At 36.3% G+C, this 17,888-nt stretch overlaps 1 protein-coding gene across 3 annotated transcripts in view; it reads right to left on the reverse strand.

The window, feature by feature from the left end:
* The window catches only part of NME7 (NME/NM23 family member 7), a 174,155-nt gene that overhangs the window by 131,495 nt on the left and 24,772 nt on the right, over positions 1-17,888 (reverse strand). For all 3 annotated transcript variants that reach the window (XR_012475596.1, XM_074221960.1, XM_074221959.1), the window contains exons 2-4: positions 8,977-9,084; positions 7,742-7,908; positions 1,953-2,063 (exon numbers count right to left, since the gene is read on the reverse strand). Coding sequence is in view for 2 of the 3 variants with exons in the window: in XM_074221959.1 (XP_074078060.1) it covers positions 1,953-2,063; positions 7,742-7,908; positions 8,977-9,084 (386 nt within the window). In the remaining variant the exon portion in view is untranslated. The remainder of the gene's footprint in view (positions 1-1,952; positions 2,064-7,741; positions 7,909-8,976; positions 9,085-17,888) is intronic.

Raw genomic sequence — 17,888 nt, forward strand, 5'->3', positions numbered from 1 at the left:
CTTCAGGTCAAAAAAACATACAAATCTCTAGGCCTAGGTCATTGTAATGGTAAGAACTACAGATTAACTTGATTATATATTTTTATCTCCCAGACATTGTTAATCTAGGTCCTCCTCTTTAACATGCTCTTCAAAGAAATCATGGAATAAACAAAAAACCTCACTAGAAATAATTTGCTCTCAAGATCTCACCAAGTCACTGCATTGGAGAGATAAATTACTACAGGGGAATGCAAAGTCATCTTCAAGCCTAAAGTACAACTTGCCAAAATCTTCTTAGGAAGTTAAGATTCTATTACAGTCACTTTCTAATAGCTCTATCTGTGTGTAAATCCTTCTGAAATCAACCAATGAGTAGTTAGTAAGCACGGACTATATGCCAGACAATGTACTGTATACATACAGGGGACAAAGTGAAAATCCAATTTCGATTGGGGCAGAGAAACAAGCAGCTGCAGGGAGGTGGGGAAGGGGGAATCAGAAAAGGTCTCAAACAGGATCAAATCCAAAGACAGAGACTCTACAAAGCAGAGTTGAGGAGGGATCCCCAGTAAACCTGGTCAATGGCCACACACACACACACACACACACACACACACACACACACACACACACACACACACAAACAGGACAAGTATAGACTGGGAAGATGTGATCAGGCAGCAGTTCATATGAAAAAGCCCTGGGGGTCCCAGGTCTACTTAGGTACAATGGAAAGCTCAATGATTTGGAGGGCTAGGACTGTGGGTGTACTTCTTGCCTTCTCTAAACCTCTGTTACTTTATCTTCAAAACAAAAATAATATTTGCTCTATCTTCTTCACATAATTTTATGAGGAAAATGGTTTCCTAAACCTCAAAGTAAGATGTGAATGTGAAACATTAACATTACTAATTTCATGCTCTGTGGTATGATATGAATGCTTAAAAATCTAATCCTAGAGTTCATTAAATAAGATGAATGTCAGGAAATAATAATAATAATAATAATAATAATAATAATAATAATAATAATAATAATAATAGCAGATGACATTTAGATAACACACTGCTTTATACCAACTGCTTTACAATGATTATTTCCTTTGATCCCCACAACAACCCAGTGAAGCAGGTGCTGTCATTATCCCCATTCTTCACTTGAGGAAACTGAGGCAGGGAGGTAAAGCAATTGCCCAGGGTCATCCTGCTGCTCCTGAGGCTCAGCAGTCAGACAGGCTAAAAAGTAGGACCAAGAGTCAAGAAATACAAGGAAGCAACTTTAGGCTCAATGTAAGCTAGAACATTATTAGAATCTGAGTGACTTCAGGGCAGGGAACACTTGGGACCTTCCTGGGAGCAGAACAGAACTGGGTAATAGAGATATGAAGGATAAATAACACATAACTGGGGCGGCTAGTGGCGTAGTGGATAAAGCACCAGCCTTGGAGTCAGGAGTACCTGGGTTCGAATCCGGTATCAGACACTTAATAATTACCTAGCTGTGTGGTCTTGGGCAAGCCACTTAAACCCATTTGCCTGGCAAAAACCTAAAAAAAAATAACACATAACTTATACCTTGATACTATGTGACCTGGACAGAAAATGGACCCAGGTTCAAATGACCAGAACTGAAGCAGAGCTCAAGACCTGCTGGTCTAGCCTGTACCACTCCAAGGCAAGGGTCATTCAACCTTCCCTGGAGGATCTCAAATGAAAAAGACTCCTCAACTTCCCAAGGCAGCCCACTTCTAGATAATGTCAAAGCTCCCCAGCCTGCTGACTCCTCTCTCTGGCCTCTGGAGCCAAGCCAAGCAAAATGGAAGTCTGCCTACAGCACTGGGAAAAATGACCACCTCTCCCTGTGATTTCTCTTCTATAAACTTAGGGTCCCCAGTTACTTCAACAGGTAGGATGCTTTTAGTCAGCTATGCATCTTTAAAAGAAGCTTGAACCTTAAAACCAACACGTTACCTTGAAAGCATCATCATCTTGAGTTTGCTTATTTTAAATCCAGCTTTATTTATGATATCAATTATCTCTCCAGCATATGGTATTGCATCTGGTTTAAGTAATGCCAGGGTTCTACAAAAGAAATGAGGGACAGTTCTCAAAAAGGAAAGTTACCAATAATAGTAAAATGTGTCTATAAGCTTGGCTATAATTGCTTTTTAAAAGAAATGAAGGACAATTCTCAAAAAAAGGAAAGTTACCAATAATAGTAAAATGTGTCTATAAACTTGGTTATAATTGTTTTTTACATTTTGAACATCTAAAATAAACTTCACTCAGTGACATTTTTAAATATGTTTAAAGATTTTTTAATAAGCAAAATTGCCATGTTTTTTCATGCAAATGAAGATACTTATTAAGGAAATATTCATATGTTTAGTACTAAAGACAATACTATAAAATATCTGTCCTTGACAAGACTCCTTACTGATTAAAATAGATTATATATTGTAGAGCAAAAAAGCTTATTAACTGCATTATGAATATGACTTGTTTTAATGTATTCATACTATGGAGTTTTCACATGCTTGGTGCTGTAGCCACACCCCAGTAAAACCAGGTGAGGGTAGCCTACAGGCCTCCATCCTATCAGTGAGTTAGGGGGGATGTCTACCCCAAGCATGAGAAGTCTTCCTCTGGCAGAAGGGTAGCATGAGAACATTTTTCTAGCAGCCATGAGGGTGGCTGAAGGGCTTGATCAGACACTGAAGACACCAAGATCATCTGCTACATCCTGGGCCATGGGCAGTCATCTTGAGTTTTGCATATCTTGCGACTAGACTTCTAGAAGAGAGAGTATAGTTGATAATTTTGTGCATCTGCCTCGCTTTAATCCAGTCCAATCACCCTTCATGATGTCATTGATCCTCAGAGAATATAAAATATGAACTAAAACAATTTATATAGCCAATTCACCATAGCTAAGGAAATTTTCATTTTAGATTGCTAAATGATTTCATTTACTCTTCATTAACAAATACAGCTATTTCACAAAGAGAGACGAATGAGTTTAGATAAGACACTTCATTTGTGGGTAAAGAATAACCTACCAATATTTCATGTTCTCAGTCCTAATTAAAATATGACATCTTCTATGAAATCGTAGAAACTTTGAGCTAGAACCACTTCTAGAGAACAGAAAAGTGGGGCTCTGAAAGGTTAAATAATTTGTCCAAAAGCTATCTGTAATAAGTTGAAGAAACAAAACTAGAACTGAGCTGATTTGATCTCCACCATCTTTTCCACTCCACCATTTAATGAAAATGGGGGGGGGGGGACTGAGAAGCAGACTTAAAATTATAAAGCTTCAAAGCAAAAGTGTCTTTTGTAAAAGTTTATGCTATCTTCAGGAGGGAGCATCCTTGAGGTTTATTTTTCCATTCTTTCAAAAAAAGAAAATCCAAACAACAAAAGAACAGAAACAAGAAGATTTTTGTTCTGTTTTGCTGTAAATCTCATTATACCTACCACATGATTACTTAAAAGTTTGTTGCTATTTTTCTTCAGAAACTAATTGCATTGCCAGAATAAAATGTGATGTTTCCCTTACTTAGGGAAAGGCAAAGAAGTACAAAATATACTCATTTAAGTTTCCTGACACATTAAGGTATGACATGACATACCTTAAGGAGCATTATTGTCCTTTGAAAATAAGAAAACAAAGAACATTATTATCCTTTGAAATATTTGGGTTAGATCAGAATATATATAGACAAAGTTGGCTACCAAGTTCTATAGATTATGATTTTTTCTTGTTTTTTATTCTTTTTTAGTTATTACTAGATAAGTCTCTGGGAGGTCAAGAGAGAGAGAGAGAGAGAGAGAGAGAGAGAGAGAGAGAGAGAGAGAGAGAGAGAGAGAGAGAGAGAGAGAGGAGTAGGAAATGATTTTAAAAACTTAATAAAAATGTATTTAAAGAAGTAAGGTACAATATTCATAGAAGATGTTTTTGTAGTAGTAAAGAGCTGAATTTTTTCTGATTTCTAAAAATTGAGAAATGACTAAATTATGATAAATAAATATAAAAGATTATTACTATTTTTAAAGAAACAACCAATACTGAGAAAATAAAGGAAAAAAATTAATTATATAAAAGGAGTTCAGAAGAATTAGGGCAACAATATATGCAATGACTATAACAATGTAAATTAAAGAACAACAAAAGTTGAAATGGAATCTGCCCAAAGAAAAGAGATGAGAATGAATCTGCCTTCCTTTATTGAAAATATGGATATGAAATAGGGATATATTGTCAGACCTGATGTGCTGATTTATTAGTTTTGTTGAATTTCTTTACTTTTCTATTATTTGCTATAAAGATAGCTCTCTGGATGGAAAAGAGTTATTTTGGAAAGTGAAATAATATTAAAACAAAAAGCTATCAATTAATAGGTAAAAAAGTAAAATAAATAAGTAATTCTAAGCAAAATAATCTGTTTCCTTTGTTTTGTTTGTTTGTTATAAGAATGCCTCAAATGCTTTTTTTGAAAATACATCTTTCACTTATGATTAGACCCAGCTTTACAGGATTTTAGTTTTTATCTTGTGATTCTTTACTTTTAAAAATATTATTATTCAGTCTTTTTTATATTTCTCATGACTTTGGAATAATCCTAGTTTACCAATATTATTTTTCTTTCAATTTGAAAATCATTATCCCTGATGCTTGCAAAAAAATTGGTTGTGATTTTAAATTGTGAAATTTCACCATAATTAACCTTAAAGTAAGGTGAATATGTTTTCTGGCACCAAACAGTGGATGTAACTAATCAATATTTTTAATTCTGTATTCAAAATTCAGATAATTTTAATAATATTCTCCTATAGCATACTATTGGGCCCTTTTTTAACCTGACAATGCTTTTCTGAGAGATTTGTCATACTTCAGTGTTATCTGCTCATCCTACCTTCAATGTCAGTTGCTTTTCCAATTCAATCCAATAAACATTTATTATGCACCTCCTATGTGCCAGCCACTGTGCCAAGTAGGGGAATACAAAATTAAAAAAGAAAAGTAGTCCCTGCTCTTAAGGAACTTACCATCTAATGGAGAAACAACATACCCAGGCAGGCAGGACAGCAGGGTTCCTGGCAAGAGCAGGGTGTTCCATGGAGTGGAAACCAGGCAGAGCAACAGATGCATAATGAAGTCATGTTTTTGTTTTTAGAGAATTCATATAAGTTTTTTAATATTGTTGCTTTTTATTTCTCTTCTGGTAATTTTTTCCCCTGGTATATTTTATATACTAGATGTGTTAAGTCTTTCAGAGAATGTCTACTTCTTATAAAGATTCTCCATCATGAATTTAATTCTTTCTGGTCTGCTTTCTTTTTTTGCAAGGCAATGGGGTTAAGTGGCTTACCCAAGGTCACACAGCTGGGTAATTATTAAGTGTCTGAGGTTGGATTTGAACTCAAGTCCTCCTGACTCCAGGGCTGAGGCTCTATTCACTGTGTCACCTAGCTGCCCCTTTTAAAAAAATTTCTAAATTGAGAATTCTGATTTCAAACTAGAATTATTACTGATTTCTTTTATTAAAGCTTCATAACTTTTCAACCATTGTGTTGATATATAATCTCTAAGGAGTCTAAAGCATTCTCTCTTTCATCACAGGATAATTTTTGAGAGGGTTAAGAAATTATAAGAGTGACATTAATGATTCCTGACAAGTTGCAATGAAGTCTGCAATAGCACTCCCTCTAGAGTGCTATTTAAATTTAAAATTTGTATTAATGCTTTGGATCAGGGATGGGGAACATCTGGTCTGCAGTCTGGTGTTATCCCAGCATCTATAGACAGGACATGAAATTCAATAAATCTAGGAGCTTTTTAGGATGAATTAATTAAATGTTTGACAAAATATAGCAGAGATGATCTTACTGATATCCATATGGCCCTCGGCAGAAAAAGGTTCCCCCTCCTCCAGTCTTAAATAAAGACACAAATGCCATCTCATTAAAAATTGTCAATGACATAAAGAAGGGAAGGACAGATACCAAAGAGGATGGTAGGACAGAATCCAAGTCCTGATAGGCTAAACATTTAATAGAGATAAATATAAATTTTTCTACTTGGATTTAAAAAAATGAATTGTAAAATAAAATTTCAGAGATGTGGTGTTAGATGATAGTTTGTTTGGAGAAGAGCTAGGTAGGAAAAACCTAGATGGCCACAAATACAATATGATTAAATAATGTCAATTGGCATCCAAAAAATGTAATTTAGGATTATATTGAGAGAAAGGCAACTTCCAAGAATAAAGAGATACTAGCTCTGCTATACTCTGCCCTGGTAGGATCACATCTTGTTATTGCATTAAAGACAAGGCATTGGAACTTTCTTAGGTGGCCAGTCTCCAGAGAAGGACAGCCAGAATGATGAAAGGTCTCAAATCCATGTAATGGGAGGATCAACTGAAAGAACTAAGGATGTTTGGCCTGGAAAACAGAAGACAGCTATTTGTAAATAACTATTTTCAAGCATATAAAGGCCTATTATGTGCAAAGTTAACAAAGAGGAAAATTTAGGTTTGAAATAAGGAAAAATATCTTAATAACTAGATGTCTTCACACAAAGGCAGTACAAAAATTATCAATTATACTGTAGTAAGAAGCCCATTTTTGATTATAGGTTGACTAGTTTTGTGCCAAAATCCTTGAAATGCTATGACATTTATATCTATCAAAAGTTCTTTTGACCCTCCTTCAATAACCATGGTAATAAGCAAAGTCAAACTTCCCTACTCTCTGTATGTCCAACCTTCAAATCTGCCTCTATGAAAACATTAAAAAGAAAGACAAAATTCATCATGTCATGCCAGTGATGTAGAAGAGTTTATGGCAGAGAAGATGAAAGAGAAGATATACAATGTTGGAGTACCTTTGCAATTGTTCTACAAAATCACACCAAAATGGATTTGTGTAACCAAAGGTCAAGCAAAGATGTCTGCTACCTTAGTAAATCTTTCTTCAACAATCTGGTACCTGTCTTTTTAATGGTAATCATGCATTTTAGTTTCTTTATATAGTCTTATCTTTTTTAATTTTTAAAATTATTTTTCTCTATTAGACAACAACATTTATTGATACATAAGATGTAGAGAACTTGGATAGGACATATGAGTTAATCCACCTTAACAAAAGATTTGTCAAAGACATTACTCCTGAGGTTAATATGTGGGGGGAGTTGAGGAATCAGAACAAGGAAGAAAATGGAATTGAGAATTTAGAAAAACCTGAAAGTGATTCTTTTATACAAACTTCAAAATAATGGTACCCATCAATAACCAGTAAAAACTATTAAAATATGCAATATTCTGAAAAGGAAATACCCTAAATCTATTATGGAACATGATAATAAAGGAGGGTAGGACTTTTCTGTCTAAGCATTAGTCAGGAGAGTTAGGGCAACATAAAGTAATTGAGAGTCATGCCATCTGAAAAATGAAAGGGGATTAGTTAGATCTAAGGTATCTTTTTCAGCCCTGAATCCTAAATTCCTTTGAAGTTGCTCCCTTTTCCCTAATTTTTTTTAAAGTACAGCTTAAAATCACTTTCTTAACCTGAATGAAAAGTTAGAATCACAGAATCTGCTTCATGAATTTCTGAAAAAGTATATAAAACTGTCCCTGGGAAGTATTAATCACTATAAATTAGAAACACCAAGCAGAACTAGGAAGAATTAAAACTAAACTCCCAAGTTCTTAAGAATATTTTAAGATTTTCAGAGAAATACATAGCTATTTTCTTACTTTTCTTTTCTACTGCACAACTGGCGGGCTGTATATTGATCTCCATAGTCAATCAGATGCAGCTGTCTGGAAAAGATTGTCACTTTGTTTCCAATAAATAAATCTTGTAGACGTATACTATCATACAGAGTTCGTTTCAGAAAGACACGATGATTCTTTATATCATGCTGTGATTAAAAAAAATAGGAAACAGTAAACATCATACAACTGGGTAATTAAATTCTTAATTCTATTTTCCCTAAGAAATTTGCTTAAATTATAAAAACCAGTTAAAATGTTTATTGTCCCTTCTCAATTGTAATGTAGAAATATATAATGAAACACACAACCTCCAAGAATAAAGAGAAGCTACTTCTGTTATACTCTGCCCTAGTAGGATCACATCTTGTCATTGCATTTAAGATAAGGGTATTGAATAGGTGGCAAGTCTCCAGAGAGGCTTCTCAAAGTATATCTCTTAGCTAAAAATTCTTCTATTTAATTTTCTAAAGACATGAAACTTTTCAATAATGAAATGTTTCTCCCTACTGTCCCTGCCTACACACACCACACACACACACACACACACACACACACACACACACACACAGACACACTCATCATTAGCTCTTTGAAAACATAACTTTTAAGTGGAAAAAAATTAAGGAGATAATAATTCCCTTGGAGCAATATTATAAATGGAGAATCAGCCAAAGTAAACTTCAAGAGTTTGATGTATAGGAATTCTTACAGGTTTGTGATTTTAAAAGGATTTGGTTAGAAGCTGCAAAGTAGCTGGACTCTGAATCAGGAAGAGCTGAGTTCAAATCCTGCCTCCACTAGGTACATGACTTTTTGCTCTTCTTTGTATCTCCTGTTTAGTATAGGGCCTAACAGATATTTAGTAAATGTTTTTTGACTATTGACTGAAGCTTTGTCAGCCTCTTTTGCCCCACATATAAATATAGGGATGACAATAGAAACACTTGCTTTTCTAGGGCTATGTGAGCACTAAGTGAGATCCCTTATTATAGTACTTTGTTAAGTTTTTACTATTATAATAAATTAAGAATATTATCAAGGGACTATGATGTTGGGGCTGCAACAGATTTTAGTGTGCTTACAACTTGATTTTGCTTATACTATAAAGCTAAGAGCTTTTTATAGGTGGTTTTCATTTCATAGAAAATTTAATAGATTAATATATAAACAAAAATTGTTCTATTATGTTATGAATAAAGACAATACAAATTTACCATTTCAACAGATCCATCCACTGGGTAATATAAAAGGTCATATCGACGAAGAAGGGAAGCATTCGGGTCATACCATTCTGCAACAAAAACGTATCGCTCATCAAGATTCTGAAAAAGAATGATTGAAGAACTTTAATATTCACTATAAAAGGTGCTATTGTTTACAATATCACATGGAATACCAACAAATGGAAGATATTTTCAAACCCAAGTTTAAAAAGTCCATTGATCAGTCTAGTTGAGGATGATCTTTCTCTTCTTGGGACATATCAGAGAGTCTTTGTGTGTGTGTGTGTGTGTAAGATCATGACACTCCAGTACATGTGGGCTCAAAGCCTGAGAACTGTCTTTGCTGGACTTGTGTGTGTAGATAGATAGATATAGATATAGATGTATATTATGTATATATGCTTACATATGTATTATGTATATATGTATTGTATATATAGTAAAATTGTTCAATATTATAGATTTTATAGAACATTAGTAGAAAAGGAAGGAAAATTTGGAACTAAAATATTAAATTTCATTATTAAAAATTAATATTAAAATATATGTACTAATTTTCCTTCATAACTCTTTGCTATATTTGACTATGAATTCCAGCTATATACAACAGCTTAAAGAGAAAATTTAGGAGCTAGGTATTGCAGTGGGATGGTCTGGACCAGAGGACAGGAAGACCTAATTTGAATACCTCAGACACTTACCAGCTGTATAAGCCTGGACAAGTCACTTTACTTCTGTCTCAGTTTCTATAACTGTAAAATGAGGATAATAATAGCACTTAAATCCTAAGACTGTGAGGATAAAGTGCTTTGCAAGTCTTAAAGTGCTATATAAATATTATTGTCTTCAAATATTGACCAGTTTGCATGTCCCAATGGTAACTCTCAAATCCAAGAACACAACAGGAATCGCCCCTAATGCCCAAAGAGCCAAAGTACCTTCACCCCTGTGTGCTTTAACACACATAAGGGAGGAACCAGATGAGAGCAATACCCATTTAAGATGGATTACAATATGCATTACTGAAGAGAATGCTTGTATCTAGGAGAGCATACCTGAACTGGAGTACTAAAACATCATGTGTAAGAGAAATTACTAAATTTGGTCCCAGAAGACAGAACTGGGACCACTGTGAGAGAAAGTGGCGGGGGAGTGGAGAGACAGAGAGAGACTGAAAGAGAGAGACTGAGATTTGGGCTCAATATAAAGGAAAAGGAGACAAGTCTTAGAAGAGTTTCCAGCCACAACTGAATCTCCAGGCAAGAACTTGACCACACCTAGTGAACCATTTTTCTTCTCCACATACAGAAGTGCATCTACCCAGCTACAAGGGAGGAGAGAGGAGTAGAAATCCAATATGTAGGGCCATACTCACAAAGACATCAAGGGACAGAAGATAGAACATTTAAACCCCATCTCTGGGGATCAAGAGTCATATTCAAAATTAGGTTTAAAATGTTTGTTCAGGGAAAAATGGTTTGTATCTTTTATCATTTCATTCTCATCAAGAAACGTGTGTTGGGGCAGCTAGGTAGTACAGTAGATACAGCACTGGCCCTGAAGTCAGGAGGATCTGAGTTCAAATCTAACCTCAGACACACTTAATAAATTACCTGACTGGGAACTTGGGCAAATCACTTAATCCCATTGCTTTGGAAAAAAAAAAAAAAAGAAATCTGTGTTTTAAGGATGACTAGGTGCTTGGCCTGAAAAAGAGAGGCCTATTCAACAAGCATCAAATCCAGTGGAATTAGACCACTGACCCACCCAGACATTTCAAAGATCAGTGTAGGAAAACTTCACTCAGAAAATCCAAAAGGCCACAAAACCCACAAAAGGGAGCTTAGTCATCTTCACTTTGGCATAAAGGGTCCACTTTCCAGGCTAGGAAGCAGATTGTGCAGCTGCTCAGCCTTTAAGTCTGCTTGACTGGGCTTCAGACTGGAAGGTGAGGCAGGGGAATGAGGAGACTCAGCAGGAAGGGCCCTGTTTTTTTTTCTTTGGCACAGTTCTGAACCATAAAAGAGAGAGACAGGCAAAGCAAAGAGATGCAGGCTCTGAGGTTTGGCTGTTCTGTCAGTGAAAAGAACAAACAGAGACTGCAGGAAGCTAGTTGGAGGGCGCCCTGGCCTGTCTGGAAGGCAAGATGGTGACTTGCTCTGCTGTGACTCAAAGCTGGCTGAAACCATCTGCAGGGGATGTAAACACAGATTCTACAAAGTCTAGAAGCTTTGGGATCTATCAGCTGCTCTGGAGGCCTCAAATCAGAATCTTGAGCAAGCCTAGCCTGGGGAGAAATCTGTTTTGGAAGAATTCAAAGTAGATTTGAAGAGCAAAATTATATTTATCATGGAAATCCTTACTCAAAAGTATTAATGCATTCTCCTCATTTTACACATGAGACAGCTAAGAAAAGAAGTGACCTCACCTGACTCATTTGGCTACTTACTGGCAAAGCCAAGACAAAAACCTAAGCCTACTGCCTTCCTAATCCATTTATCTTTCCATCACATCATTTTCACTGTCTCTCAACTTGTGACTCAAAATAAGTATAAATAAAAAGTGTAATTCACCCTATTATGCTTAGGAATTTTAAACCTTTATATCTTGATTTGGTTATTTTCATTTAGCACTAATGAGCAAACAATAATTATTCATATTTATATAAGGTATTAGAGTACTTTTCCTTCTCATTATACAGGGGTAGTGGTGAATCAATATTCATAAAGTTGCTTTTTTAAGAGTTCTCAACCTTACCTGCTTGAAAAATAATCTAAGAATATCACAGAGGCATCACACACACACACACACACACACACACACACATCACACAACCACAATTGCAGACAGTCTCAGGGAAATATTTAATCAGTCTCTAAGTCTATGATATGCCTTCCATATCCAACCTATTTCATTGATAATATTTGTTACAGGGGCTTACAAAACAGATGCCAAAATGAAAACTGTAATTATTTTTACTTTTTTTCTTTTTCACTTTATACTTTATACTATTTCCTTTTCATTCATCATATAGCCACACCAATTTTGCGATCAGTTTTTTTATAACATATTTTAAGAATTTCAGAAAACAGACCTTAAACATCACAAAAGTTCCAGAGAGGACATCTTAACCTTGAATTTGGTTCATCTTACATACCAGATCTGTTTAAAAATCACAGCAATAATAGAAAAAGTGCCATTTAAAGTACAGCATATTAAAAGTGCCATCTAGTTGGAGGTCAACAATGAATCATTTCTCGATAGTAGAAATTGTACACATACACAGAGTTATCCACGATGTGACTGCTATTTGAGAAAAGCCCAGATTATATAGATTTTTCCATTCATTTGGAAAACATTTTCACTATCCTCTTTAAAAAGTTAATGGACATCAAACATAGTCTAACAAAATTGATGACATCCTTCTAATTCCTATTACATGAAGTTGAAATGTCATGAGTAAATTGATTTAAGTGTGATGCTGACTGTGAAAGAAAATCCTTGGACATGAAATATTGGCCATGACACATACTTCCTAATATTTCAAGGTTAAGGCTGCACAATCAATTCAAAATAATTGGAACATATTTCAAAGTACTACAGATATGCTAAAAATTGCAATATTTTAATCAGTGAATAGTGTTTCCACCTATCTCTGCACTCCCTGCTATCCAAAAACACCCTTCCCATCTCTTTTGCCCACTGTGCCACCATTCTGAAACAGGTCCTCATCACCTCATGCTTGGACAATTGTAAACCTCAGCTGGTAGAGTCATCTGCCTCAAATCTCTCTCCAGTCTAAACTCCAATCAACCACCAAAATGATGTTTCCAGTGCCCAAATCCAATCATGTTATCCCCTACTCAATAACATCTATGACTCTCCCAATATCTCCAGAATCAATCAATCAATATATATATATATATATATATATATATATATATATTAAGCCAGACATCATGCTAAATTCCAGGGATACAAAAAAGAGGAAAAGAAGACACTCTCTTTTCACAGAGCTTATAATCTAATGGAGGAAACAACATGTAAACATAAATATACAAAGTAACCTATATACCAGATAAATAGGAAATAATTAAGAGGGACGTCACTGGAATTGGATGGACAGCAGACAGAGGAGGAGAAAAGGAGGAGTCTGTCCAAGCATTCTGGGCAGAAAGAAATGTCAGAGCTCAGAGATGGTGTGTCTTGTTCACCAAACAACGAGGCGGCACTAAAATTAAACCCTTCCTATTTTATGTTGCAAGTAGATAAAACAAAAGAAACAGGAAAAACTGGTGTTATGATTACATATATTGTGGAAACTGAAGTTTTAGAAGATTTAATATTTTGCAAACCTATTAATGTCACACATCAAGAGAAATTCTTAATGTAACTGACAGATCTTTTCAAATAAAAATGTCAATGTAGAAAAACTGTGACCTCCAATTCTTCCATCTTTAGTCTTTTCCCAGGCCTCACACCTGTTCTGGCTTCACTGCCCTCCCTTCCTAAAACCCATGTCTAGGCTGACTGCTTCAAATCTATGTTATCCTTTTGCCAACCCCAAAACCTGGATAACCACCACCCTCTTCCTCCCTGGAAATACTAACAAAATAGTGCTGACTGGATCCACTACCAATGTTTATTAATTAAATTCAACTGGTTCTTACCACAGAAAGGTAATCTATTTACTCCTCCCTAATTGATTCTCTATCCCAGTATCTTCAGACTCAAACAGAAACATTCCACTAATCCATATATAAGAATCCTTGTGAGCCACATTTTGACGTGATTTTAAAATATAATGTTATCTATGAGATTTTTTTTTTAAAAAACATCTAGGCCCATTCACTTTAAGCTCATTCTTTTCACCTTCTCATTTCAAACTCTCCAGTCATCATCTCCCATAATCTCTATCTTAAATCCACTCTCTGAGATAGGGATATTCCTTGTCAAAACCTTTAATATGTCCCCTTGATTCTAATCACTCCAATCTACTCTAGAAGACTACTTCCACTATCCTGACTTCTCTATATAATCTTCAATCTCTTACTCTCTACTGGATGCCTTAAAACATTCCCAAATCTATCCAATCCTTAAGAACAAAAAAAAAAAAAACCCCTTCACTTGACCCTTTGTTTTTGTTGACATTTTAGTCAGAACCAACTTTTCATGGCACCATTTGGAATTTTCCTAGCAAAGATACCAGAGTACCTACTGAGGTGAACAAGGTTAAGTCACTTGCCTAGAATCAAAGGACTAATAAGTGTCTGAGGCCAAATTTGAACTCAGTTTTTCTTGCCTTTAGGCTGAGCACTCTATCCACTCTTAGCTTATTGACTGTTTTTTTAACTTTGATAAATTAAATCTTCTATCTCCTTATCTGAAGTTATGCTGCTCTAAATGACCTCCCCGCCACACACAGCTTGCTTACCTACAAAGTTTATTGATTTAATTAGCAAATTATGTAGTTACCCTTTATGTGACAGGTTTTTATATTCCTTCTTGATTCTTTGGATTTGACGTGAGAAGGTATTTTAAATTCTCTAGTCCTCTTCCCCATTTTACAGATAAAGTAAGCTTCAGAAATGCTGGGCAAACACTACATTTGGGAGAGCAGTTTTTAAGAAGTTCAGAAAACATTATCTCTTAGAATGAGGCTCTACAAGGAGGTGCAATATGGGGAGCAGGATACAAAGGGGATGAAAATCCAAACAGATATTTGATCTTCAGGGAAACCATGGAGCTACTGGCAGAGGGGAGTGACAAGGTCAGGCTAGTATAGAAGGAAAATGGCCTAGGCAGCTATATAGAAGATGGTTCGGAGTCAGGTAATGACATCTCATTAAGTCTAAGTCAGGGGTGGGGAGGGGCAGACCTAAAAGCAAAGTTTTGTAAGTAAGGATCAGTGGAGAGATGTGAGATGTTTTGGGAAGTACAAACAGCAAGCTTAGACTGATATATGGAATGAGCCAATGAAAAATAAACCTGGGAGATGGAAAGAATAGTGGTGCCCTTGACAGAAGTGGGAATTTCAGAGATGAGTTGGGGGGAGGAGGAGTTCTGTTTTGTGCATATGAGTTTAAAAAGTCTATAGGGTGGGAAGGGGGGAGAGAAGGAAGACTGGCAGAAAACCATGAAACTCAAAAGCTACCAAAAGATGAATATAGGAAACTATCTTTTCATGTAATTGGAAAAAATAAATGATTTTTTTTTAAAGTCTATGGGACATCTATTTTGAAATGTGATGGTGATGAAGAACCAAGACTCAGGAGAGAGGCTGTGACTGAATAGGTAGATCTGGGAGTCTTCTTCACAATGATAATAATTAAAACCATGGGAGTTAGTAAAATTCCTTAGAAATACTGTGCAGAGGGAAGAGGACTCAAGACTGAGTCTTGGGTCACACTCAGAGTTAGGAGACACCGTGAGCCAGTAAAGGTGTCTGAGATGGAGCTAGTCAGACAGATGGGAGGAAAACAAGGAGAACGACATGTCATGAAAATCTGAGAAGAGAGTGTAGAAAAGAGTGATCAATAGGGTCAAATGTTTCAGAGAAAACATAAAGGATAAGGATTGGGAAAAGACCCAGGGTGGAAGACATTTGGAGGCAATTCAAGAAGAATATCTACTCCAGGGCACCCTGCAGGGATGTCAAGAGTTGACAGAAATGCTTTCCCTCTCCCTCTTCACCTCTTTTCCAGGCTGATCTGCAACAAGAACCAGACAGACTGCACCAGGACTTTGAGAAGCCAGGCCAAGGCCGAAGCCTGGGCAGCAGGTTCAGTCTGAGGCTGACCTAGGGCCCAGAGGGCAGCAGAGGAGCCTGGCACAGTTAGGAGAACGGCAGGAGCAGAGAAGGCAATGCACCCATGAGGACTAGGAAGGCCGCCTGCTGGTTCTCTTTGTTCCCACCTCCCTCCAAAGGCTGGGGCAGAAGGGGCCAACCAATCAGCAAACATCTATCATCTACTTGGAAAGACTCAAGGGCTGCAAACTGAACCCCACCCCCCAAGGATCACCCTCAGCTACTCAATAACTCTCTCTCCCTCACCATTCTCCAATTGGGTCATCAATGCAATCATTTCTTTTTCTAAAACTCACAACATCACCCCCCCCCCCCCCACCTGGCCAGCATCAGTTCTTACCTAGACTACAGCCCACTCACTAGGGTGGCCCTAATGCAGGCAAGTAAGAGGGGCATTCTGGGACCAGCCTAGGGTTTATCTAGGAGAGGTCCTGCTTCAGCCTCTCTGTGGAAGCAGTGCCAGTGCTGCTAGTTCTGGCAGATAGGAAAAGTTTGAGAAATGCTTTAACTGACCAGCTAGCTCCAAGGGAAACCATGTAATAAGTCATATGAACTCCCATTTCATCTTTTTATCAATCATCAAGTATGCTGGACTCAACTTGCATCTAAAGTCATGACTTATTCTTTTATATTAGGAAATATCAAAGGATTTAATTATACAATAAAACAATAATATAATAAAGATATATGAATATAACAAAAATGGAATTGACATTTCTGACCTGTTGGTTTTCAATTTAAAAGTTTTCATATATAGAGAGAGATATAGATGGATAGATATACACTACATTAATTATGCTTTCTGTTTCTCAATAAGATGATTCAATGTTTGCTTTGATATTTATATTTAACCTTTCTGATAAATGTATTTTGTTATCATTGGTTTCTTTCACAATCCTATGTGTCTTATCTTCTGCGTTTAAAAATATTATTCTGAGAAGAAATTCATAGGCTTCACTAGATTTTATGTCATATAAAGGTTAATAAACTTCATATCTTAGAGATTCAATCAACTTAAATTCCTTGTATTTTTAATGTAGTGCTCCTTTAGCTTCAAATATATTTATGTGCAATTAACCAATCAACTAATTAAGTCAACTAACAAAGATTGATCACAAATATTTATATGCTCAGAATGATTCCTGATATAAGAATTACAATAAAAAAAAATCAAAGTCATGGCCCCTGCCATTATGCAGTTTCTAAGTTAGCCAAGGAAATAGAGATAATGTACCTGGAACAATAATCAAGAATACAGGAGCATCTAAAAGGCAGCTTGGCTTTGAAGAAACAGTATAAACTAAGCACCAGGTCTCTGAACACAGTCTCGGTTCAGCCACTGACCTGTCTTGTATCTGTGGGCAAATCCTTTAGACCAAGCCTCCACATCAATAAAATGAGGATGTTTGACAAAATTATCACTAAGCCCTTGACATCATGAGCTGTGAGAAATATATGAGCTTTCTCTAGTCAGGCAGAGGGGGAACACAGAGAAGGCAATGAGCTTGGCATGCATATGGACAACAAGATACATAGAAGCTAAGTAAAGGATACTAAGAAGTAAAAGTTCAATAAGATTGGCCCAATTTTACTGCTCTGAAAAGACAGGCCAAGAAGTCTGGACATCAATATTATAAGAAAGGCTAAGTCGTTGAAGACATTTCAACAGAGAAATGAAAGAAGCTGAAACTGGGAAGGAACCTCATGGGCACTCCAGGCAAGTCCATATGGAAAAAAGAATTCCTCTCCACCAAAGTGGACAAGTGTGTTCACCCAGTCTTTGAAAGCTGAGGCAGCCCCTCCAAGGAGTAGAAAGTGTCAAAAACTTCCCTTTCCTCAAGCCCAAGGATCTCTGCTCCTTCCCCATACAGCTTGCAGTGATGCCCACTGAGACCAAGCAGATCAAGTCTACTTTATCTTCAAAGCTGCTGAGCTTCAGATATTCCATGAGAGTTTCCATTTCCCCCATGAAGATCCCTCTCCAGGCTAAAAATTCCAAGTATCATCAAAAGATGATACTCCAGGATATTTCTTTCTCAAATGGTCTTCAAAAATCCTGGGGGTCCTCCTCACGCTATCTATGCCAACCCTGAAC

Source organism: Macrotis lagotis, chromosome 2 (genome assembly GCF_037893015.1).
Source record: "Macrotis lagotis isolate mMagLag1 chromosome 2, bilby.v1.9.chrom.fasta, whole genome shotgun sequence".
Lineage (NCBI taxonomy): Eukaryota > Metazoa > Chordata > Mammalia > Peramelemorphia > Peramelidae > Macrotis > Macrotis lagotis.